Source organism: Sminthopsis crassicaudata, chromosome 6, assembly GCF_048593235.1.
Source record: "Sminthopsis crassicaudata isolate SCR6 chromosome 6, ASM4859323v1, whole genome shotgun sequence".
Taxonomy (NCBI): Eukaryota; Metazoa; Chordata; class Mammalia; order Dasyuromorphia; family Dasyuridae; genus Sminthopsis; species Sminthopsis crassicaudata.
The window spans coordinates 181343468-181368391 of record NC_133622.1 but is presented as its reverse complement, the minus strand read 5'-3'; the positions used below and the strand labels follow the sequence as shown (position 1 = coordinate 181368391).

The following is a 24924-nucleotide window of genomic DNA, read 5'->3' as shown; positions in this document are numbered from 1 at the left end:
CCTACTCTACAAGATTGTTGTGAGGTCTGAATGAGATTGTGTATATGAAAGCACTTTGTAACCAGCAAAGTACTATGTTCACACTTGTGAAATGCTATTATAAATGCCATTTTTATATGAGGATACCAAAGTGAAAGAGGAAGCAAGTTGCTTAAGATCACTGAAAATGAATGATTGGACTGGACCCTTTAGTGCTGAGATCAGTGTTTGTTAATAAAGCATTCTACTAATGTAGTCCTATAGGAGACTTTTTTTCTCCTTTTCCTTAACTCATTTGGAATTGTTTGAGAAGAAAGGAACTTCAAAACCCAAAACATGTCATTTTAGAGCTGAAGGGGAGCTAAGAATATAGAAAACAGATCACTAGAATGGGAAGTGACCTTAGAATATAAAACACAAAATGTTAGAGCTAAAAGGGACTTTAGAACACAAAAGAAAGACTGGCGGAACTAGAGAGAATCTTAGAATATAACGTAGCATGTCTGGGCTTGAGGGTCACTTCGACTGTGTCATACTAGTTCAACAAACAGAATGAGGCCGAAAGAGCCTGGTCTGGGAGAGGTGGGTTCCAGCCCGAGCTCCACCGCTCTTTAGCTGAGCAATTATGGGCAACGCATTTGTTTCACCTGCTTCCTCGTCTGTGAATGGCAGACAATACCATCAGCCCCACGACCTGCCCCCTACATTTAGAAAAGTTAAAAAACGCCTACCTCTGCCAGGTATCACTTTCCCAGATAGGCAACCCCCAAACTATACTCCACCCATACTAAGGAGATGACTCCATTTTCCTTCAAGAGGAATAAGGAAGCTTCCAGTGGCTGATCAGACCACTCAGAATAGAAGCTTCCTAGTTAATGAATTTCTAAGCCTGCTGGCTGCCTGTGCTCATCAATGACTGGGATGTTTCCCCTTCTTGAAGTCAAACTGCGTCCTCCTTCTCAGGCACTTTCTCTCCAGTGCCTCTGCTAGTACTGTGCCTGAATGGGAAAAGCACCAGACCTGGATTCAAACCCTAGCTCTCTGAACTTTGTCATTTTATCTTTTAAGATCTGAGTTCTCTCCCTGATGAAGTGGGGAATAATAATCCTAGCCATTGAAACTCAGCTTTTGTGGGTCATGTGCTCTGTAAAGCTTAATTTTTTTCTTTAAAAAGTGAATGCGCAGGGCAGCTAGGTAGTGCAGGGCACCAGCCCTGAATTCAGGAGGACCCCAGTTCAAATCTGGTCTCAGACACTTAACACTTCCTAGCTGTGGGACCCTGGGCAAGTCACTTAACCCCAGCCTCAGGAAAAAAAATAGAAAACGTGACATCTAACAAGATAATATATGTATAGAGCTGTGTAACCATAAAACCCAAAAGAAAGTCATTGTTATCATCAACAAACTCTGTACCTCCGCCACCAAATACAAACTCCTCTGTGTTGGTGTTCACAGACCTGCCCAACACAGGGGCCTTCCTGCTGTTCTCACACTTGACATCCTATCTCCCACCTCTGCACCTTTGCCCAGACACTCCACATTCCTGGCATGCACTCCCACTTCTCAGAATCCTAGATTTCTTCAAAGCCCTTTTCAAACACCAACTGCTGTGTCAGGCCTTCCCTGATTCCCCCAGCTCCCAGGATTTCTTCCCCTCACCCCACCTTGTATTTATTTTGTACATATGTATCTATGCATATGATATATATAGTAATATCTTCAACAGAATGGAAATTTCTTGAGGGCAGTGATGGCTTTATTTTTGTTCCCAGAGCCTAGCAAAGCGATTGGCACATAGTAGGCACTTAAGAAGTATTTGATTAATGAAGAAAGGGAAAGGGGTGGGAAGGAAGGAGAATATGGAAGAGGGATGGAAGAAGAAAAAGAAGGAAAAGAAGGAGAGAAAGAAGGAAGGAAAGGAGGGGGGAGAAAAGGAAGAAAGAAAGGAAGGGAGGGAGAGAAGGAAGGAAGGAAGGAAAGGAGAGGGGGAAAAGGAAAGAAGGAAGAAAGGAAGGAAAGAGAAAAATGGAAGAGGGATGGAAGAAGAAAAAGGGAAGGAAGAGGGGAAAAAAGGAAGGGAAGGAGAGAGGAAGGGAGGGAAGGAGGGAGGGAGGAAGAAGGAAAACTTGATAACTCTCACTCAGTCCATACAACAATCCTACAAAGTAGGTAGTACAAATATTATCCATATCTTACAGAAGAAGAAACTAAGAGTTCAAGCAATTTGCTCAAGATCAACCCTCTATTTTAAGTCTAGAGATGTTTTCCTCCACATCAGATTGTTTCTGTAGTTATAAATGTGAGACTTGGCCTCCCGTGATTGAGACTCTAACTCCTTACCCACGGCCAAAGCACATCCTGGGTCCTGAACCAGGCTGCCCTCTCCTTGATGTTGGCCACCATGGTTTGGGCATAGAGCCCGAGGCTGGCGTCTGTCACTGGCACACTCATGTTGGGGTAAACACCATCTTCCGGAGGGTTGGGGAAAACTGCAATTCCATTCCAATAAAAGCCTGACCTGAGGAGAAAACAGACAGTGGTGGTTCTTCAACATTAAGAAAAACAGCTCATGTCTCCATAACAACTGGTCTTCCCTCACAAGAGACCTCTGTGGGAGGGAGGATTTCCAAGAAGGTAAGTCACTACCCTGTGACCATTTAAACCTGGGTCTTCTGCCTCTTAAATTCAGCTTTTTTTCCACTCAGCCACCCTGCCTCTCATTGCCACATTTGTTAGCATAGAGCCCAGCATATGAAGATGATGATACTGAATATCAATATTTCACCGTAATTTATTTGCTCTGTAATTCTACGTAGTTTGTGTTTGTAGCAGTAGTGGCAGGGACCTGGAATGGAGTGGATGCTCATCAGTTGAGAAGTGGCTGAATAAGTAATGATATATGAAAGCAAGGGGATATTATTGTTCTATCAGGGATAATAAGCAGACTGATTTCAGAATCAGAAGGACTGATTCCAGTTCAGAACTTTGATGGTTTGCAAAGGGTCTTTACACATATCACATAAATAAGATACCAGGCACGAAAGAGAGGCTGGGATCAGGCCGAAGCTGAACCTTATTCTGTCGCTAACAGGGAGGGAGCTGCTGAATGCTGACACAGCTCACTAGCCCCAGGAGCCTTTTTTATTTGTTCAAGTTTTTATTGGTATTTTCTGTTTCTTACATCAGCACAGCTACCCCATGTATCCCCCTCATTCCCTCTGTCAGAGAGCCATCTTATAGGAATAGTACTTTTTAAAAAGGAAAAAAATGTCAGCACAACTGATCAATATATTGAAAAAGTCCAAAAACATGTGTAATGTAAAATAGCTGTGGAGTTCCCACCCCCAGGAAGAAGTGGATTGGGGGATGCCTTCTCATATCTCTTCATCTGTTCAATCTTTTTAATTGTATTTAATTTTCTTTGGACTTTTTTGGTGTGTCATTATTCTTTTCATTTACATTGGGGAAGGGGGAAGAAAGAAGGAAGAAGAGGGAAAAGAGGGAGAGGGAGAGATACAGGCCCAAGTAAAAGTCCCACGTTCTACTTTCAGCTCTGACACTAGCTGAATGACCTTGTATTATTGGCCTAACTTCCCTAATTTTCAATGTTCCTGTATGTCAAATAGAGAGAATATAACTTAAACTCTGCCTGTGCTGCTCCTGATCCTTTCCCTGTATAAAGGCTGCTCGGATTACTGGGCTCAAATGAGGCTGGAATGAGACATAATGGCCAGGAAAATGTTTTGAGAAGCACTAATCTTTTTATAAACATAAATGGTTATTATTTTAAAAATCAGGGCATGGAAATAGATGCTCATGAGCTCTATCAGAGCTTAAGCATAGCAGTAGTGCTAGAATACCCAGGGGTATTTTCCCATAATGCTTCTACAGGACATTAAGCTGGTCCATTAGCTTTTATTCAAGGGGAACACTGGTAGGTATTGAGACTAATATTTCTCTTCAAATGAGCAAGTTTCATTCACTGGAGAGCAAGTTATCCCTTGCTTTCTGCTATCTTTTTAGACTTTCAAAGGAGCCAGTAGAGATTAGAGGAAAAGTAGGAGGGATTCGGAAAGAGTGGGTTCTTGTCTTAAATAAACATTTTGGAGAGTAGTTGGATTATATAACTTTTAAGGTGACTTTTAACTCTAAGAAAACATGACCATCATCGTTACTGTTCCCACACCTCTCTCGGCAACTTTGATCAGTCTTCTACTTACCATCCTCTCCACCCCATCCCACTCACCCCCTACCAATACACCTTTTCTCTTTGGGGCCTTAAGTGTTTTTCCAACTACAAAATGAGATAATATATATGAGCGAGCTCTAACAATCTCTGTTGCAGGCTCTAAGGCTTCTAATTAGATATCTCTATTCTACAGTCCCTATTAGCTCTACGAATCTGTCTACTATATCCTAGAACAGGAATCCATGAACTTGGCCTTTTGATCTGATTTTTCTTGCACAGCATGACAAATATGGAAATATATTTAGAAGAATTGCACATCTTTAACTTATATTTGATTGCTTGTTGTCTTGGGGAGGAAGGAGGTCAGAGAGAGGATAAAAATTTTGGAATATAAGGTTTTGCAAAGGTGAAAACTATTTTTATATGTATTTGGAAAAATAAAATATTATTTAAAATACTATGTATTTTGTATTATACATTTAAAAACACTATTCTGAGAAGGAGTTCATAGATTTTACTAGATTACCAAGAGAAAAGGAAGGGAATAAGCATTTATCTAGCACCAAATATATGCTAGGCCCTGTGTTAAGTACTTTATAAACATTAATCCACTTGATCAAGAAATTGATTCTAGAAAGGAGATGCATCTGGAGTCAGAAGGACAAAGTCTAGGTCCTGGTTTTGATGCCCACTACCAATGTGCCCCCCAACAAGTCATTTCCTCAATCTCTCTAACAAAAAATAAGGGGAGGATGTTAGAGAAAAGGTCAGCTCCAACTCTGTGATTCCGTTTTCTGTTGCTAATTCTGAAAGAAAAAGCTTTGGTCCTGGAGCTAGAGAATCTGAGATGGAGCTCTGATTCTGACACTTATATAGTGTGACCTTAAGTAAGTCACTCTACCTCTAAAGGACTTAGTATTCTTACCAAGTAAAGTGGATAAACTGCTGGACTTGGAGTCAGGAAGGCCTAAGTTCAAATTCAGCGTCACATATTTGCTGGCTATATCACTGAGCAAGTCACTTAATGAATGTCTACTTCAATTCGTTCACTTAGAAAATGAGGATTATAATAGCACCTCCTAGGGTTGTTGTAAGAATCAAAAGAGATATCTGTGAAGTGATTTGTGAACCTTAAAGCACCATTTATCATCCGCATCATTATTATTATTACTAGAAAATCTCAGAGATCCCTTTCATCAATGACTGCTGTCATTTCTCACTGCACCTCAGAGCCCCTTCCGCTGTAAAACTGGGAAGTTGGGCTGGATGGTGTTTAAGCTCTAAATTCAATGTTCCAGGGTCCTATAGTAACAGATCCTGAATAGATTCCACTCAAAGCCAAGTGAAGTCACTAGTAAAAATAGAATTTATCAATGAAAGCAAAATATCATTTGGGACCAGAACTCAGCTGATAGCAAAGCTGTCTTTCTTGCCAAATTTAATCTATTCTACCTAAAAAAGCCTCCAAACTCACTTCCTGAGATGCTGAATAGCAGAAAGATAACCTTCATTTATGAGAGAGCTGCTCTGCCTCCTGCTAAGCCACTGCAGTAACATGGCAGAGAACAGTCCTCAGGGGGAGCAGAATAAAAATGAGAAAACTGTGTGTGGAGGACGGATTTCCTTTTCATGGAAAATAGCAGCATTGGCTCTCAACTCAGCGGCAATGAAAAGTAGCCTGTAGCTCCTGAGATTTCTTCCATAGGAAAAACACACATACACACACAGAGCACGAATACATGTACATGTACATACACATACACGTGCATGTATATAGAGATGCACATGCACATGCACATATTCAGAATTGGCCTTTGAGAGGTGGGAAGCCTTCTCCCTCTAAAGAGCACCACCTGTGGACCAGGTGATATCCCAGGAGACAACACCTAAGCCTCCAGTGCTGGTAACAGCTTCTCTCGTTTCTTTAGTGCTGCCCCACAAACATGGGTGACTTGTTAGGGAAAGGAGTAGGCTGGGAGTGCAGCCAGAAGCTGTGGGCCTGCCGCTCACCAGCTCTGGGCCCAACATCAAATTTTCACCTAAGCCTTTCAGAATTAGCCCAGAGAACAGAATCACAGAGTTGGAGCTGACCTTTTCTCTAATTCTGTAAAACAGGACTAATATATTTTACTCTACCTCCCTCCTCCATTTTAAAGCGCTACCTAAATGTTAGATATTTTTAAGAGAGCAACGTAAGACTGTGAGAGAGAAAACATGGTAGCGTGGATGGAATCGACCTGGATCCAGGAAACCTGGATGTATGGCAGCGCCATCCTGAGCCAGACGTTTCACCTCCTGAACCTCCCAGGGCTCTCAGCACTCTCTAATACCAGAAGGTGCTGATCTGCACTGGTAAAGAGTGCTTCCTCCAGGGATTTTACCAATGAAGTCCCAGGTCCAGTGCATCTTCTTCCCCCTTGCCATCACCCATCGGAGCACCACAGATACACTGGGAAGGTCTGGAGGAGTCTGACACAGGCCTTTCCTTTCAACAGTCCTGGGACATGAGTAATGCAGAGCTGACTCGGCTTATATGTGTATGTCTGTAACAGCCGGGACTGTTTCCCCAGCCTCTAGCGCATGTTTGGCACACAGTCAATGCTCAATAAATGCTTGACTCATTGGAAGGAGGGAAGAAGTGTTTATTTAGAAAACAAGAAATCAGCTAAAATAGAAGTTTCAGAGAAGTGGAGCAGACATTTTTTCCTTAATGAGGAGGCCATAAACTGAGGCTGGTGTTGGAGTTAGGGGACCAAGTTCCAATCCCAGCTCAACTACTGACTACTTATGTGACTGCGTAAGTCTATTCACTTATTAGTTTCGTAAGATGTAAGTCGAAGACATTGGATTAGATCAGACGTGTCTGTCCCTGCGGACTTGTGAGCCCCAACATTCCACAGGGCCATGGGATTCAAATGTAATAATAGATTAAAACAGATGAGTCGCTTGTTTCCCTTTGAGACCGACCTCTGAGGTCACTTCCCGCCCTGGGTTCATGCCATCCAAAGCAGTATGTTGAAGAACTTGACCTTGGGAAGGCTGTGGTGTCCCTTTGCAAGGGCTGAATGTGACCATAGCTGTCCTGTTCCTTGGCAGTGGGGGGTGGGGGTGGGGGATAATATGCAAGAGCTGTGTTTTGCATGGGGTTGGAATTACACAGCGGGCACCGAGGAACAAATGCATGCTCTCCGGGCTTTGCTTCTTTTGTTCTGAGCTGCTTTTTTGAAGGAAGAAAGCTGAGGGAAAACTAGGAAAAAATTTGGACATGGCATCAGAAAGCCCAAGTCTGAATTTTCTTTCTAGCATTTACTAGCTGAATGCTTCAGATAAGTTACTTAAGTTATTTATCTAAGTGTTTGGAAGCTTATAAATGGGAATAATAACAATAAATACCATTGGCATAATGCTTTAAGGTTTACAAAATACATCCTAACCACCCTGTGAAGCAGGTAGTCCTAAGTATTATCATTCTCATTTTACAGAAAAGAAAACTGAGGTTCAGAGACACTGTGACTTGGCCATGCTTTCATGTGCAGGATCTGAATCCAGCCCTCCAGACTGTTATCCTATCTGCCCCATAAGGCTGCTGTGATAAAAGTGCTTTATAAATTTTCCCACACATTGGAAATGTGAATTATCTTACAGGCACATTTCTTTGGTATTGTTGAAAGTTAAAAAAAAAAAAAAAAAAAAAAAAAAAAAGTTCCCCTTGTGTTCTATAATCTCTGTAAAAATCCATAGAGCCAGACTTTGGACAGAAAGTGCCATCTGCATCCAGAAAAAGAACTAAGAACACTGAATGTAAATCAACACATGCTATGTTCACTTCTGGTTTTTATCTCTCTCATGGTTTTTCTCTTTTGCTCTGATTTTTCTCTCCCAACATGATTCATAAAGCAATGTATGTTAAAAATAAATTTTAAAAACCCCAAAACTCCATGAGGTCACAGGCACTCCAAAGTCCTATGTGAAGGCAAGATGTTCTTGGAATAGTCCTAATTACGTGCAGTTATATACATACACATACATACAGTTTATATGTATGTTTCCACACATACAGGACATAAAAAAGAAAATGTGTGTATACATACATGTGTATGTATATGTACATATATACACACACATGCATAATGCAAACCCATATATGTATATGTGTAGTGTCTCCCCCTATTGACGGTAAACTTCTTGAGGGGAGGAAGGGAATGTTTCGTTTTTGGATTTCCAGCAATTTCATGGCATCACTTACTGTCACACAAATGCAATATTGATATTGCTTAATAATACATCTGACTTGATTTTGGAGAGGCCTGGACAGACCTACATGAACTGATGCAAAGTGAAATGAGTAGAACCAGGAGATCATTGTACAGGGATTCTGATGGGCGTGGCTCTCTTCAACAATGAGATGACATCAGTTCCAATAATCTTGTGATGAAGAGAGCCACCAGCACCCAGAGAAAGGACTGTGGAACTGAGTGTGGATCACAACATAGCATCCTCACTTTTTGTTGTTGTTCACTTGCATTTTGTTTTCTTATTCATTTTCTTTCCTTTTTGATCTGATCTATCTTGTGCAGCAAGAGAATTGTACAAATATGTTTACATATATTGGAACTAACATATTTTAACATGTATGCCATCTAGGGGAGGGGGTGGGGGGAAGGAAGGGAAAATTTGGAACACAGGCTATATGAGAATTAATGTTGACAAATTATCCATAAATATGTTTTGAAAATAAAAAGCTTTAATAATTAAAAACAAAATACTTGTGACTGCATCACTCTCTTGCCCAATAAATTCTAGTTTATACCCCCAGCATTTAATAAAGTGCCTGGTAAATATCTGCAGACTGATTGAAAAAGATGGGGGGGGTCCTTAATGGACTACAAGCTCACCAAAAGCCAACATGAAAGCCAAAAATGACCTTAGGTTACATTAAGAGAGATATAGCTTCCAGAAATGTGCTCAGTCCTGGTCAGACTCTTTTGAAAGTATGGTGTTCAATTCCAGAAGCCAGTCTAGGAAGGGCTAATTAACTGGAGAACATCAAGAAAACAATCAAGATGAAGAATTCCAAGCTCAGTCCATAAGAGACTGAGATTCAAAAGGAGGGGACATGTGTAAGTGAAGAAAGTATTTAAGCGGCCAGCACCTAGAAGATCAGGCTTGTCTTGCTTGGCTCCAACCAGGAGAGAGAGGTGGAAGCTGAAATGGGGTAGATTTGGATTTGATGTCAGGAAGAACACTCCAACAATCAGAGACATGCAAAAGTCAGACGGACAACCTTGGCAGCCAGCGGTTTCTACCTCAGTGGAAGACTTCGAGCGAAGGCTGGATGACCACTGGTAGGACATAGTACAGTTCCGCCCTTCAGCTCTGAGTTAGACTAGATGGCTTTGGACGTGGGAACCAACCCGACATTCTGTGATTCCTGGAAGACTGCCATGTCAGACACTGAAAATAACCAACACACGGGTACCAAGTGCAAGAAACGCACCTACCTGTTAGAAAAAGGGACGTAGGAAGGGGTGCAGTAGCTGTACTGGTCCATAACATGAGTGAAGATTTCCTGACTTTCAGCCAGAGAGGGAGAACCTCGCCACACAAACTGTAGCTTCTGCAACACAGAATCAGATCATTGATTAGGGAGCGATCAGAAGCCTAACAAGAGAACAGAAACCTAATAATAACAATAATACAAGCTGTGTCTTTGTAGGAAGAGCATCAGAGACCCACTATGCGGCAAAGTACAGAAGGAAGAGATCGAGCTTTGGAGTTTCCAGTCTTAAAGAAGAATTGAGAACACAGAAGATACAATCAGAGCATCAGTTTCTGTCCAAGCACAAAGTGTTATACGAAGATTAGGGAACATGCCAAGGATGCTCTTGAAAACATTGGCATTTCTGCAGGCTTCATGCCAAGTGCTATATATACACTGTCTTATCTGGGACTTAGAATAACTTAATGAGAAGTTGCAGATTGAGGGAGATGATGTCCAGAGAAGTACAATGATCTCCCAAAGTCATTCAACTAAGTTATAGTTATAATAATATAAGTTACAATAGAGTTGCCAATGATTCCTAGAGAAGCACCTGGGTCTCCATTTGACCACTGACTGTGAGATCCCAGGGGTAGACTGAGCACCTCTGCCTGCACAGAGTCTGCAGCCTGAATTCTGCATCTGATTCCATGCCATATAAAAAAAGCTGTTTTTCCAAGCTGGATGACTCCCAATATCGACAATAACAATGACACTAGTTGACATTTCTATAGCACTTCATGGATACAAAATGCTTTATGTCCTTTATATGTGTGTATATACATATACATACACACACACATATATAATTAAGCCTCACAGTACTATAGAGTAGACAGTACAGGCATTACTATCCCTATTGTACAGGTGAAGAAATGGAGATTCAGAGAGGTAATAGGACCTTTCAATGGTTATGTCTTTCATTCAATAAACATTTATTAAGTGCTCCTGCCCTCAAGCAGTTTACAATCTAATGACAACTCATATTTATATAGTACTTAAAAATATATAATCACTCCATCAGTTAACAAGCATTTGTAAGTGCCTACCATGTGCCAGGCACTGGTCTAAGTGAAGGGTAGACAAAAATAAAAATGAAATACTCTCTGTCCACAAGAAGCTTATAGTTTATTCTTTATAGTCTAAATATACAAGATAAAAATAAAATAATTGTGATGGGAAAGGCACTAGGAGATAGAAGTAAGGAAAGGACTCAAAGAGAGTCACTTGGGTGAAATTTGAAAGAAACTAGGGATTGTAAGAGGTGGAGATAAGGCATGATGGGATAAGCAATGGCTCAGAGATGGGACATGGAGCATGGTGTGTGAGGAACACCAAAAAGGCCAACATGGATGAACTGCAGAATGCAAGAATATAAGAGTGCAGAGTAAACTTGGAAACTGGAGTTGGAACCAGGTTTCGAAGGGTCTGGAATGCCAGACAGACTTTGTGTTCAGCCCTAGAGGTAAAGGGTAAGTGTTGCCAAGGTCATTATCCCCATTTCACAGAAGAGAAGAAAACTGAAGCCCGAGGCTTGTCCAGAGTCCTGCAGCAGCTTTGTGAGGGGAAGCGGAGCTCAGCCTTCATTCCTACAACACCAAGTCCAGGGCTCTTTCCAGCAGCTTTCAGCTCCCTGGGATTTATATTCCAGGAATACCAGGTAGGACAAAAGAAGCAAAATGAAACCCCGGACTCTGCGATGTTACCTTGGCTTTCTGCATGTCCTCTTTTAGGTCATAGTCAATCCGGGAAATGAGGTGGGCATTGAAGCCGGCCAGGGAGAACAAAGTCGGTGTGGCAGCAGAGGCTCCAAAGGGGTCGACGTGCCAGGAGAACTGAGGTCTTATCCCAAAAGTTTCATATAAGAAGCCATGTCCTTCTGCAATGGCAAGGCAGATTGTAAAACATAAGCATGCTGGTCCACTTTATTCCGACTGCTCAGTGTCAGAAGTTGGGCCGGAGAAGCAGCTCAGATATGGATTCTGGTTTCCTCTGTCAGCTAGCCACACGTCAGTAAAAAGTACTTAATGAAGGTTTATTGTACGCAAAGCAGCCACAGACAGTACTAAGCACTGGGGATATTAAGACAGCAAATCTCAAAGAGATTACCTTCGGCTTTTGAGCATGAACGGGGATTTTTTTTCCTTGATTATTTCTGATTTACTAACTAAACAATCAACAACCCAGGGTTTAAAGCAGAAGTGGGACCTTCAGATTTTTAAGCCAGAACCTCACAAGCTCAGACTTGGATGAAAGAACAGAGAGCATTCTCCTATTTTCAGATGAAAGGATGCTAGTTAAGAGAAGTAACACATTAGATGAAAGAATCACAATTGTAAATAAAGAACCATTCCCACCTAACCAGGCAGACAGATCAACAGATTGTAATTAAATGACACTTAATAAGGATTTGCACTTGGCTTCAGAAAACCAGCCGCACACATCAAAATCCTGCCAATTCTTCAATGCTTCCCTCAGATCCCTTCCAGCAAGCCCCCCTTCCCACACCCCATGAAGAGAATCACTCCCTCCTCAGAGCTCCTAAAGCTCTTTGTTTACTGTGCTTACAGAAGAGGAAGCATTTTGTGGTGGAGAGAAAGCTGGCCTCAGATGCAAGAACTGGATTCAATTCAATTCTACTGGAATTCTAATTCCAACACATTTGCTGTGTGAGCCTGGGAAAGATACTTTTTCACTCTTCTGGACGACTTCTGAAGGCTTTGTGTTTCAGAAAAGGTATTGGCTTTCATGTTTGGAAGAGGTTTCTTAACGGGAGCTCTCTATACCAAATAATCCCTTGTATTTTCCCTCTCCTTATTCTTCCAACACACACTTAGACACCTTCCTTACAGGGCTTAGTCCACAATATTTATCTTTATTAGACTTTGTAGGGACTTTGAAGGCATGGCATGGACCAGGTTTCATAATATTCCCAGAATCTCAGAGTTGGAATAGGCTTTAGGAGGCACAGAATCCAATTTATATCTGGAATATTTCTCTCCCAAACTTGACAGGTCAACCAGCCTTTGTTTGGAAAGCCATTCCTTTCATCTCTAACTGCCCCACAGGGCCCTGCCCATAGAAGACAACAAATAATCATTTGTTACATAAATAAATAATTACTTAAAAGGTTAAGCAGGAATGGTTTCACCTTTGTCTTTGTATTTCCAGCATCTTGCCCCCACATAGTAGTTTTTAGTTTGTTTGTTTTTTAGTAAATTTAAGTTTTAGTAAAAGTTTTACTTGATTGATGGATAAATTCAGATAGGAGGTGGCAAATTTAGCATCTAACAATTCTCTCCCTGTAATCTTTCCTAGGTTCTCAAAGCTCCCATTAGGGTTGTTTCACATGTATTTTGTGCAAGAATCTTGAATTTTTGGATCTTGGATTGCAGGTCCCTCAAGTGGATTTTCTTAGAGAAGAAAAACACTGAACTTTCAGGAAAAATAAATTAATATTTCATCCCTCCCTCCCACACAATTTTCAGCCTGGCCTTTAAAGACTAGTGAAAAACCCATGCTGAATAATTTAATGTCCATGGGGAGACATACTTCAACACTCCACAGCTCTGTAACTTGAGAAATATTGAGGAATCTCCCTTCACTTACACAGATCACAGCTTATTCATGTCTTAGAAAAGAGTTTCCTGAATGGTTATGGTCAAAAAAGACACCCCTAGTAGTCACACCACGGGTGATGAGCCTCTCTCGACTTGAGCTAGGCTGTTTCTGGAACCAAAATCACATTTGGAAGCCAAGCAAGTTCAGACTTTGACACCTTTACAGTCTGGCAGCATTGCCATGGCTTGTGACTCCTGGGTAACCTTTAAGAACTGAGATTCGGGGCAGCTAGTTGGTGTAGTGGATAGAGCACCAGTCCTGAAGTCAGGAGGGCCTGAGTTCAAATTTGGCCTCAAACATTTAACACTTCCTAGCTGTGTGATCCCGGGCAAGTCACTTGCTCCAAGTGCCTCAGCAAAACAACAACAACAACAACAACAACAAATAAACAAACAAAAACAACTGAGTCACCCAATCTCTATCCTGAACCCCTCTTTTTTTTTTCTCTTTCTATACTAGTGATTTTTAACAGGGGATCTGGAAACTTCATTTTTAAAATATTCTGACAAACATATTTCAATATATAAGCTTTCTTAGCTATTCTGTAATTTTATTTCATGTATTTAAAAACATTATTTTGAGTAAAGGGGTTTATTGGACGATACAAAAAATGTCAAGAACTCCTGTACGAAAGTACGGTAGCAGAATCACTAAATGGGAAGTCATGAGATCCAAGTTTGAGTCTTGGCTTTGTCACTAATTCATTGGATGATTTGGGGCAAATTACTACCTCAGTTTACTAATTAATACAAATGGGGCTAGATGACCTTTCAGTCTCTTGCTAAGTCTTGTTTCAATAATTTCAACACTATTCTAAAAGATAATTATGTAATATTATATAATTTATATATTATATGTAATATGTATTATCAAAAGCCCCCAGATTCAATTAGATACCATGCCAACTGAAAAACTAATGGTGGAAATCCATAACGATCAAGATACCCTGCATTTTCTAAGAATTAACCTGCCTCAGATATTTAATACCTATGTGAACCTTCGCTTCGCTTGTTTTCCTAATCTTTCTTACTTTATTCTCCCTCAATTAATATAAGTTAATTCTTCATATTCATTGTTCTTAGAAAAAAAATCATCATATTCACTATTCTTTACAATATAATGATAATCACAAGCAAAATTTGTTTAGCCATTTCCCATTTCCCATATGATAGACATCTACTTTGTTTCCAATTCTTAGCTATCACAAAAAGTGCTGCTCTAAATCTTTTGAAGTAGGAGGACACTTTCTTATCAATGGTTTCCTTGTAGATGTTATATTATCGTTATGTCACAAATGAGGAAATTAAGATAGAGAGAAGTTTAGTGACTTATCCAGCATCAAACATCTAATCTCAGACTGGATTTGAACTTAGGACCTTCTGATGCCCAAATCTAGTGTTAACATACCACCTAGTCCCTGTCCCCTTAAGCAATCTTTCATTTTTCTTTTTCTGAATTGGCAATTACTATTTGTTTTTTCTCCTTTTATACCTGTCCTCACCTTCCATTCATGCTTAAGATTTTCAGATAGCTTTTAATTCCTCATTATTTGAGGTCAGTCTGCATGGCACCAACTGGACCCAGTGCATAAGACCTTGATTCCAATGAGATCAGCACAACAAGTATTTCTGAAGTTCATCACCTGCCCCATACCTTATCTATGCCTCTGGGGCCCTCACTGAGCACGGCTAAAAGGTCCTGAAGATAAAGAATGCCTCAGATACAGTAAATTCCTAGGGATTACTCAATGCTACTGGCTTTTTTCTCTGCTTCTGTTTTTTTTTTTTTTTTTTTTTTTTTAAACTACTGCCATGGGCTTATATCCCAAAGAGATTTTAAAGAAGGGAAAGGGACCTGTATGTGCAAGAATGTTTGTGGCAGCCCTCTTTGTAGTGGCCTGAAACTGGAAACTACATAGATGCTCATCAATTGGAGAATGGCTGAATAAATTGTGGTTATATGAAGGTTATGGAATATTATTCTTCTGTAAGAAATGACCAGCAGCATGATTTCAGAAAGGCCTGGAGAGACTTACATGAACTGATGCTGAGTGAAATGAGCAGAACTGGAAGTGGATATCTTCAACTTAAAAAAGATCTAATTTACTTCCAGTTGATCAATGATGGTCAGAAACAGCTACACCCAGAAAAGGAACACTGAGAAAGGAGTGTAAAATATTTGTACTATTGTCTTTCTACCCAGGTTACTTATACCTTTGGAATCCAATTCTTACCGTGCAATAAGAAATTTGGTTTTACACACATATATTGTATCTAGGTTATACTGTAACACATTAAATATGTATGGAATTGCCTGTCATCTAGGGGAGGGAATGGAGGGAGGGAGGGGAAATTTTGGAAAAATGAATACAAGGGATAATGTTGTAGTAAAAAAAAAAAAAATTACCCATGCATATGTATTGTCAAAAAAAATTTATAATTATAAAATTAATTTCAAAAAATGCTTTATTCATTCATTCAATGAGTCATTACTAAATGGGTAAAGCAAACAAACCTGTTAATTGTAAAATCTGATCATCAATGTGGGTCACTGCTTCATCGTGCATCACCTGGCCTCCGATAATAAATTCCAGCCGACCTTCTTTCACTAACTGATGGACCTTTGATAATAACAAACAGAATGCCATTAACAATCCAGTCAATAATCAGACTAGAAAACATTTACTCAGCAAGTATAAGTTTTAAGGGTTTGGTTTCAATCTCTGAAGCCACATGAACAGGGTGTAGCAGACTGGATGCAAGCCTGCAGACCCAGGCTCCCTAACCTAGTAGCTGCATGCCTTGGGCACCACTCCGGTCAAAGGGCACCTCCCCTATCCCGCAATGACAATGGTCAGCTCAATGGAGAAGGCAAAAATGCTGATCTGAGAGTCTGGAGAAAGCTAAGGAGGGCACTCTCTTCATTAGAGGGGACCTGAAGGAAGGGCTCAGATCTCTGGCTCATTAGAGTTCTTTCTTGAAGAACCTTTTTCTGCTCTACCTCCAGAAGTTTCCTGAGATTTTTACAAAATAGAAAGAAATGATGATTATCCCCATGATTTTACAGATGAGGAGCTGAGGTTCGGAAAGGTTAAGTGACTTGCCCTGGATCACATAATTCTCTGGGGTGGGATGTGGCTTTACCAACACTTGTCCTCATGGCACATAGCTTCTCCCTGGGCAAGTCACAGAGCTGAGCCTCAGTATAACTCTTGCAACAATACTTATACTACTGCCCACCTTGAATGGTTTTTAGGTGGCAGGCACTCTGTAAGTCATTGAGCAATGCAGAAATATGAGCAATTATTATTTTATTTTTTTAAATACAGAGTGTGGAGACCATGTCTTATTGATCCTTTCATTTCCCCTAGCACCTAACCCAATGTTCTGCACAGATCAGCACTCAAGTCCAGATTGGTATATATAAGAGGTAGCAGTGAAACAGCCTGGCCTTCTCAGCCATTTCCTGAGCCCTCTGCTTTACCCAGAACCCAAATGCTGGGCTCAAAAGGTCTCTGGGGATCATTTCATTGACCCTTCCAGCAGGCAGATTAGGAACCTGATACTCCGGAAAGGGAAATGACCGGGCCAAGCTCACATAGCCAAGAAGTTTCAGAGCTGGGATTTATCCAAGGTCCTACACAGAAAAGTAATCTACCCATGAAGCATCCCCTCTAACGTTCTCAGCCTTGTTTCTTTATCCCTTAAATTAGTGGGTTGAACTCAATGTCATTTACTTTGAACGCTATAAGGAAAAGGAATAGGGCCTAGGCCTAGAATTTCACTGTCATCGGAGTCTCCTGATTGGAGAGACTGTCAACCGGTGCAGATGAGCACCTTCTCTGTAACTTGTCATGTTAAAGAGATATCTGGATTTCCAATTTGTGAAAGAAACTAGACTTGAAACTAGGTCTCCAAACTTTACTCTATTTACTAACTCCTTGGGACTTCTCAAGTTCTCTTAAGAAATAATGATCTGATCTCCTCTACAAACAAACAATTTTAAAAAGCCATAATGTTATTTAGCTTCAGCCTACAGATAAGGACCATAAGACACAATTGTTTTACAATGTTAGTGCAAACATCACAGTAAAATTTCCTAGTGGGGCTATTAGCCAGAATTAGAATTCTAAACACTTCAAAGAAAATGCAAACCACATTTATCAAAAGAAGAAATAGCAGATCAGATTTAACAGCAGATCAGTGGTCCTTTGAGTGCTTTTACAATGTTCTTTGATTGAATGTGGTTTCCTTTTCCTTTGAATGTTGCAGAATCCATTCAGAAAGCTTTTTTTAGCTCCCACCACAGTAATTAATAAATCAAACACAATCACCTGCTGTTTCTGGGTGTCTGTGGCCACTTTGCTCCACCAGAGCCGGAAAAATTCTTGTTCAACAGCAATAAATTTGCGCTGCTTCCCTCTGCTTAGTTCCTCCGTCACAGAAGTGTAGACATTGGCTGCATAGGCTTGCATGCTCTCCTGCAGAATGAGAGGAAAGTGGAGAGTGAAGGGGGAAATGGGGAAAGACCACCTATGAATTACACAAACATGATTTAAAGCAGGGCACATCTGCTTGATGCCAGAGCAAGGAAATGACCCCTTTCCCCAAATGACCAATTAGCCATGAGTTATTATTATTAGCTCTAGAGTTCTATAAGTTCTAATACAAGCATACCCAAGGAACTAGGCAAAAACTAAGATGGGACTTGCTATTAGGCCAAAAACATCACTGGTTTGATGGCACACAATACCATTTTTTATGGTCATTACCCAGCCCTGTGGTTTTCTCTCTGCCCAAGGCAAACAATTTGTACACCACATGGCTATCTCGGGTAAACACAAAAATTGACAGCTACTTAGGAAGTGGGCTCCACAGAAACCTCCCTGCTCTGTACCACGGAAATCTCCCAGGGCTGTTTTCCCTACTTCCAATGCAATGAGCTTTACAACATCCATATAGCAACATCAGCCCAAAGGCATCATGATCCCAGGCAATGCCAGCCCAATGTCTGAGGCTATCCCTGCTTTTATCTGCAGCCAGACTCGGGGTAATAGAAGGCTGGTGCCCTCATTAGGACTATTTTCAATAATGATTTCCTTTCCCTGTTCAGGGCAGTTCAGCTGTGTCACAGGAAAAGGAATGTAAAAAAGAATTATCAAAGAGAGAGGCAGCTAAGTGGTGAAGTGGATCTTGGAGTAAGAAGGATTTGAATTCAAATTCCACTCAGATAATTAACACATATCTGCTACGTGACCTTGGGCCACACCCACACAGAGGAAAAAAATAAGAAAAAATAAGAATTATCATTAGAGAAAGGCAACTGAAAAGAAGCTGGGTGAAATCCAGAGCAAGAAAAAGGGGCGACAATAGAAAATTTGTATGCTCCAAAGGACAATGTTAAATATGTCTAAGAGATGAAGAAGGCTTCCAGAAAATTGGATGAATTCTTTATGGCAGATTTACTAGAGGCCCAAAAGGACAGTTATAGAAAATCTGAGAGTAAGATTGCAATCTGTATTGTTGAAGGAAGTTTCCATATCAATGAGAAGGTGATTGATTCAACAAAGCTTTGGAGCAAGTACATTTCAAAGATACAAAGCAAAGCAATATGTGAAGAAAGAGGACAGAGGTTTTTGTCAGTTAGAATAAGATTTCTGAAAGAGAGTCTTCAAGAGGAGTTTTAAATAAGAACTAAGTTCAGCAGATAAAGATAAGGAAACTTTTGTTGTGCATTCCAGGCCCAGGAAACAGCCTGAGCAGTGGTGCCAAGGAATGAAAGAAAACTGGAATCAAAATATATAAGAGATGAGAGGAAGACCTTAGACTTCTTGAATTTGGCTAGAGGAAAGTAACATGAGATAAGGTTGGAAAAATAGGGGAGCCTCAGAACACAGAAGGATTTGAAAGCTTGGCCAAGGAGAGTTCACACTGTACTAGGGAGGGAGCAGGGAGCCACTGAGGATCACTTGCCAGAGGACTCACATGTCCAAAGCTCTATTCCTGAAGGGGATGATTCCATCATTGTGTTAAGGACCACTGTCAGCATGGAGAGAGATCTGTACAGAAGACTTCTAGGGAAGCTACTGCAACAGCTCCCAAGGCCAGACTATGGGCAGTAACAATAAAAATAGAGAGGAGGGAACAGATACAAGAGATTTCTTTAGAGATAGAATCAACAAGACCCGATTACTTACTGAATGTGAGGGATAAAGGACAAAGAAGAGGTAAATATAATACCAGCATTATGAATATGGGAGACTCAGTTAATGTGATACTACAGAGAGAAACAGTGAAAGGTGATTGTGAAGATCAAATAAAGTAATTTTTTGTGCAGCACTTTGTAAACCTTAAATCAATATATAAACATATTATTAAGCTAGAAATGGGAAGCAAGTTTATGGAGAGATAAGTTAAGTTTTGGATATCTAGGGATTGATATGCTAGAGTTAACTGGGGATCACAAGGTAATAGATTTAAAGCTGGGAGGAATCTCATAGGAAATGTAGTCCAATCTGATTCCCCCCAATTGAGGAAACTGAGGGTTGGTGAGGGATGATCTAAGGTCACAAAGGTAACATTAACAGGAACAAAGCTGGGATTTTGAAAGCAAGATCTCGGATGTCAAATCTTGAATTGTTCTGAGTGGACCCTGCAGTCTTCAAATGCCAGCTGGGAGCCCAGAGGAGAGGGCAGGACTAGAGATGCAGATTTGGGAGTTACTAGCATAAGGGGTAATAGCTAAAACCAAGGGAGTGAACACAATTAACAAGAAAGGAAGTGCAGCCAGAAGTGAAAGGGCCTATGGAAAGTTACAAGGGGAACATCTGAATTAAGAGTTGAGAAGAAGATGAGAAACTAGTGGTAGTTTTGTTTTGTTTTGTTTAAATAATGAAGGAATGATTAGGGAGGAGAACAGGGAAGTTATAATATCTCTGAAGCTGAGGGGGTAGAGAAAATCCAATCTGAAAATGCAATCACATGTCAGAAGCAGAAGAGAAAAAGGACTGAAAAAGGCCCCTGATTCAGTTGATAAGGAGAATCCAACTGTAAAAAGTCATGGTTCAATATACAATAATAATAAAGGTTGGTTTCTTGTAAAAGCACTTTTAAGGTTTGCTAAGTACTTTATATGTTATCTTATTTGAGGTGTTATTATTCTCATTTTACAGATGAAGAAACTGGGACTGATAGTTTAAGATTCTTGTCCAAGGCCACACAGCTATGAAGTATTTGAGGGAAGATTCTTCCTGACTCTATGACCAGCTGCCCAGAAACTATTCTGGTACTATCGGGATATTAAAAGTACTTACAAGATAGTCTTTGGATACATCTTTTTTGCAAACAGGGACTGGAGAGGGGGATAGTTGTGAAAAGGATTAATAGGCTGAAAGAGTTGGGTTGGGCAATGGTGGAAAGAGTATTCATCCCAAGGAAGTCAAGAGATCTTGTACTTCACTTTAGTGTAGACATGGCCTGGAGTTCTCAAAGGCTATGCCAGCAGAACACAAACCATGGACAGTTCTACCAAAATGAAGATTTCAAGTAAATAGTTCTTCAATAGGAATTTGTCTGTTATCCAAGGGCCAGCCTAGCTAAAAGTAGCCAGGTTTATCACCAAAGGTCTGGCCACTGAGTAATGACTTCTCAGCACAGGAATACATCATGTCCATCCATCCATCAAACAACTAGCACTTATTAAACACCCACCAAGGGCCAGGCATGGAAAAGCTGTAATCTGCAATGAACAAAATGGAGTAGAAAACAAATCAAATATAATATAATCCAGTGTTAGAAACAAAGAGGAAATGTCAGTATGATATGATGACAAGAATAATGGGAATCACAGGACCTGAGTTTGAATCCTGGGATCTGGAAGAACTTAAAGAGTAGCTTAAACTCCATGGGCTTATTTTTCAATTGTAAAATGGGGTCAAAATAAAAGACCTTGGATGACTCCCAACATGTCCTCCAGCTATTAATCTATGACCAGTCAAGGAGGACTTCTTGGAAGAGAAAGACTCAAACTGAGACAGAAGAATGTGGTGGGAAAGACCCCACTTGGAATTCAGGAGACCAAATTTTCCGTAACTCACTGTATGACCTTGGGCAACTGAATTCACATCTCTGAGCCTCAGTTTTTCTCATCTGTCCATTAAATGTCTTGTACTTGAAGGGCTCTTAAGGTCTCTTTCTAACTCTAGGATTGATTCTAAGGGGCTCGTCAATCCTCTCTGACAAATCTGAAAGTTCCAGAAATCTTTCCGGTGACTGGCAAAGATGCTAAACAAGCTCAGCACACAACCAAAAGGGCTACCTGCAATCAAGGTTGGGCCAACCTTTTAACTCACACTAGGTCACTTTTGAATGTGTGTTAGATGTTGGAAACTTCACTCTATTTAATGGTCCATCAGTGACCTTCTAACTTCCCAACCTTTTGGCTAAAGGCTGGGTGCCTCAGGGAAGCCACTGAACTCCAAACTGCCAGCTGGAGTATATTGTACTTTAGCCGTAGGAGATTCTACAACCATCTTGCACTAGAAGGAGCCTCAGAAAACATCTTTATTTTACAATGGAAAATGGATCCAGAAAGCATCAGAGGACTTTCACAAGATCATATGGCCGAGAAGTGACTGTGAGTCAGAGTCCAGGGCTCTGTTCCACTCCCTGGCTATACTGTGACAAGTTTCTGATTTCTCATGTTGACTTTCTGGAGGGAGGAAGGGTTGGTACAGCAAATCAAATACTCTGGACCAGAATTAAAAAAAAAAAAAAAAAAACAATCTCCAAAAGGGGATTCAGCCCTGAATGATTCTGGCAGTGAGGTGGGCTCCAAAATTCTTCATACAGGCAAAGGAGAAGGAATTGCAGATATCCTTGTCCTCCAATTCTGAGATTCAAGAAAGCACATATTCCACTTTTGGGGGGCTATGAGGGCAGCTGGAATATAAGATCTGCTCCATTTGAAGGACCCAGATGCTCTCTTGCAGCATTGAGGAGATGCTTTTGGAATGTTGAGCTGCCCCCTTTGCAACCTCTGGTTGTCCATTTCTAACACTGAATTAACTTCTTTGCAACCTCTGATTGTCCCCCGAATGCTGAGCTGTCCCCTTTGCAACATTGAGGAGATGCTTTTGGAATGTTGAGCTGCCCCCTTTGCAACCTCTGGTTGTCCATTTCTAACACTGAATTAACTTCTTTGCAACCTCTGATTGTCCCCCCAATGCTGAGCTGTCCCCTTTGCAACATTGAGGAGATGCTTTTGGAATGTTGAGCTGCCCCCTTTGCAACCTCTGGTTGTCCATTTCTAACACTGAATTAACTTCTTTGCAACCTCTGATTGTCCCCCCAATGCTGAGCTGTCCCCTTTGCAACATTGAGGAGATGCTTTTGGAATGTTGAGCTGCCCCCTTTGCAACCTCTGGTTGTCCATTTCTAACACTGAATTAACTTCTTTGCAACCTCTGATTGTCCCCCGAATGCTGAGCTGTCCCCTTTGCAACATTGAGGAGATGCTTTTGGAATGTTGAGCTGCCCCCTTTGCAACCTCTGGTTGTCCATTTCTAACACTGAATTAACTTCTTTGCAACCTCTGATTGTCCCCCCAATGCTGAGCTGTCCCCTTTGCAACATTGAGGAGATGCTTTTGGAATGTTGAGCTGCCCCCTTTGCAACCTCTGGTTGTCCATTTCTAACACTGAATTAACTTCTTTGCAACCTCTGATTGTCCCCCGAATGCTGAGCTGTCCCCTTTGCAACATTGAGGAGATGCTTTTGGAATGTTGAGCTGTCCCCTTTGCACCAGCTGGCTGCACCCGTGGAACGTCAGAGCCCTGCAGCCTGTAACACCAGCAAACCACGGGCGCGCTTCTGCCTACCTGGACAGTGTAGACCCAGCCCACGTCCATGTGGCTGTGAGGCACTACAAAGGCCCTCAGACGGCCGGGCTCTCGGCCTCGGAGGCCGTTCGCTCGCGGCGGCAACAGCAGCCATAGGGGTAGGAGCCACAGCGGCGGCAGCCAGGCCGGGAGCCTCATCCTGCCCGAACCAGGCACCTCCCGGGGTACAGAGGCCGATCCCTGGTACTAGGACTTCCGCCCCCGCCTCTTCATTCTCCCCTCCCCCCGAGGCGGGGCAACTACGGCGAGCCGGAGGGGGCTCGCTTCTCCGAGGAGATCTCTGGCGCGCGCGCTTCCCTCAGGCTGGAGTGAGAGGGAAGAAAGGGAACGGGGGAAGATGAGACCATTAATTGTGTAATTAATAGTGTATACAGTCTGTAATTTGCTCATGCAGATAATTACAATTAATAGTGTTCCAGGGACCGGATGGTTGGTGGAGGAGGAATGTCTGAAAACCAGAGGGGGCGGGAGCCTGACACATCGCTACCATGGAGAGTTCCTGATGCTTCCGGGGACTCCGGACCGCTGAGCGCCTGGTCCTGTGGAAGCTCTCTCGAGCTGGGCACATCCCGGCCGCTCCTTCGAGGCAAGCACTGCAATTCACAAGGGAGGAAACTGAGGCTCCCCAGCGATGGCCGTAGTCTCGGGTGCGAAGGGGTGCTGCATAATGCTTTGTGTTTTAAGTTGGAAGAGGTCCAGCATCTGACTCTCTTAGCTAGACTAAAAAACAAGGTGCTCTAATTATTATTGTTGTGGTTATCACCACCCCCACCATCGTCAATAACAACGACCACAACAATAATAATAATAAACATTGACTTCATATAGGGTTTAGCGTTTGCAAAGCTATTTACATATATCGTCTCATTTGTTCTTTACAGATGAGAAACCTGAGGCTGAGACATGAGGTAGCTGGACCATGGCTAGTAAGTGGTGGAGGCAGTATTTCAAGTCAAGTCTTCCTGAATTCAAGTCTAATGCTAGCCTAGCCAGCTCCCTACATCCCTCCCCCTTCCCCCCCTCCCAAAAAAGGAATTAATTAATTAGTTGATCCTGGAGAGTGCCTGCCTTCCAGAGCAGTTTGAGGATCAAATGAGATATCTTGAAAGCACTTAGCACACTACCTGGCACAGAGTAGGCACTATATAGATGGTAGTGGCTAATATTTTTATTTATTATTATTATGTGTATAGCGAACTCCCAAAGTTCAGCAAAGTTCAGAAATACTTGTACAATTCATGGTCTTAAGAGAGTAACCTGAGATTAAGAGGGTGAGACCTTCCCAAAGTCACACAGTACTTGCACATAAATAGGGGTGGACTTTTAGCCAGGTTTTCCTAGATTCCAAACCTAACTAGCTACTATATCACACTGCCTTTACACTCTAGTAAAAAAAAAAAAAATTAGTAACAATTTACACTGATATGGCATAAGGTTTACAAAAGCATGAGAGCAGTAGAAAAAATAGTTTTGGGAAACAATGAAAGTCCCTGTTGGACTAGAGCATAATATCGAGAAAAAAAAGTTTGGAGTTGGAACGTAGTTCGGTAAGGCTTTGAACACCAGACCACAGATTCTTAAACCATTTTAACAAATGGGAAGTGGGAAGTCATTTTGAATCAAAGATGAGAACATCAGAGAGATGTCTGTTAAGATTATCATTATTTTGACAACATCATAAGGATAGATTGAAGGGGA

The 24924-nt window shown here is 41.4% G+C and overlaps 1 protein-coding gene across 4 annotated transcripts in view; it reads right to left on the bottom strand.

The window, feature by feature from the left end:
* The window catches only part of MAN2B2 (mannosidase alpha class 2B member 2), a 68191-nt gene extending 44757 nt beyond the window's left edge, over positions 1-23434 (bottom strand). For all 4 annotated transcript variants that reach the window (XM_074275063.1, XM_074275062.1, XM_074275061.1 and 1 more), the window contains exons 1-6: positions 23206-23434; positions 17662-17808; positions 15843-15948; positions 11414-11586; positions 9670-9785; positions 2320-2497 (exon numbers count right to left, since the gene is read on the bottom strand). In XM_074275063.1, coding sequence (XP_074131164.1) covers positions 2320-2497; positions 9670-9785; positions 11414-11586; positions 15843-15948; positions 17662-17808; positions 23206-23364 — 879 coding nt within the window. In that variant the 5' untranslated portion in view covers positions 23365-23434. The remainder of the gene's footprint in view (positions 1-2319; positions 2498-9669; positions 9786-11413; positions 11587-15842; positions 15949-17661; positions 17809-23205) is intronic.
* Positions 23435-24924: the final 1490 nt, after the last annotated feature.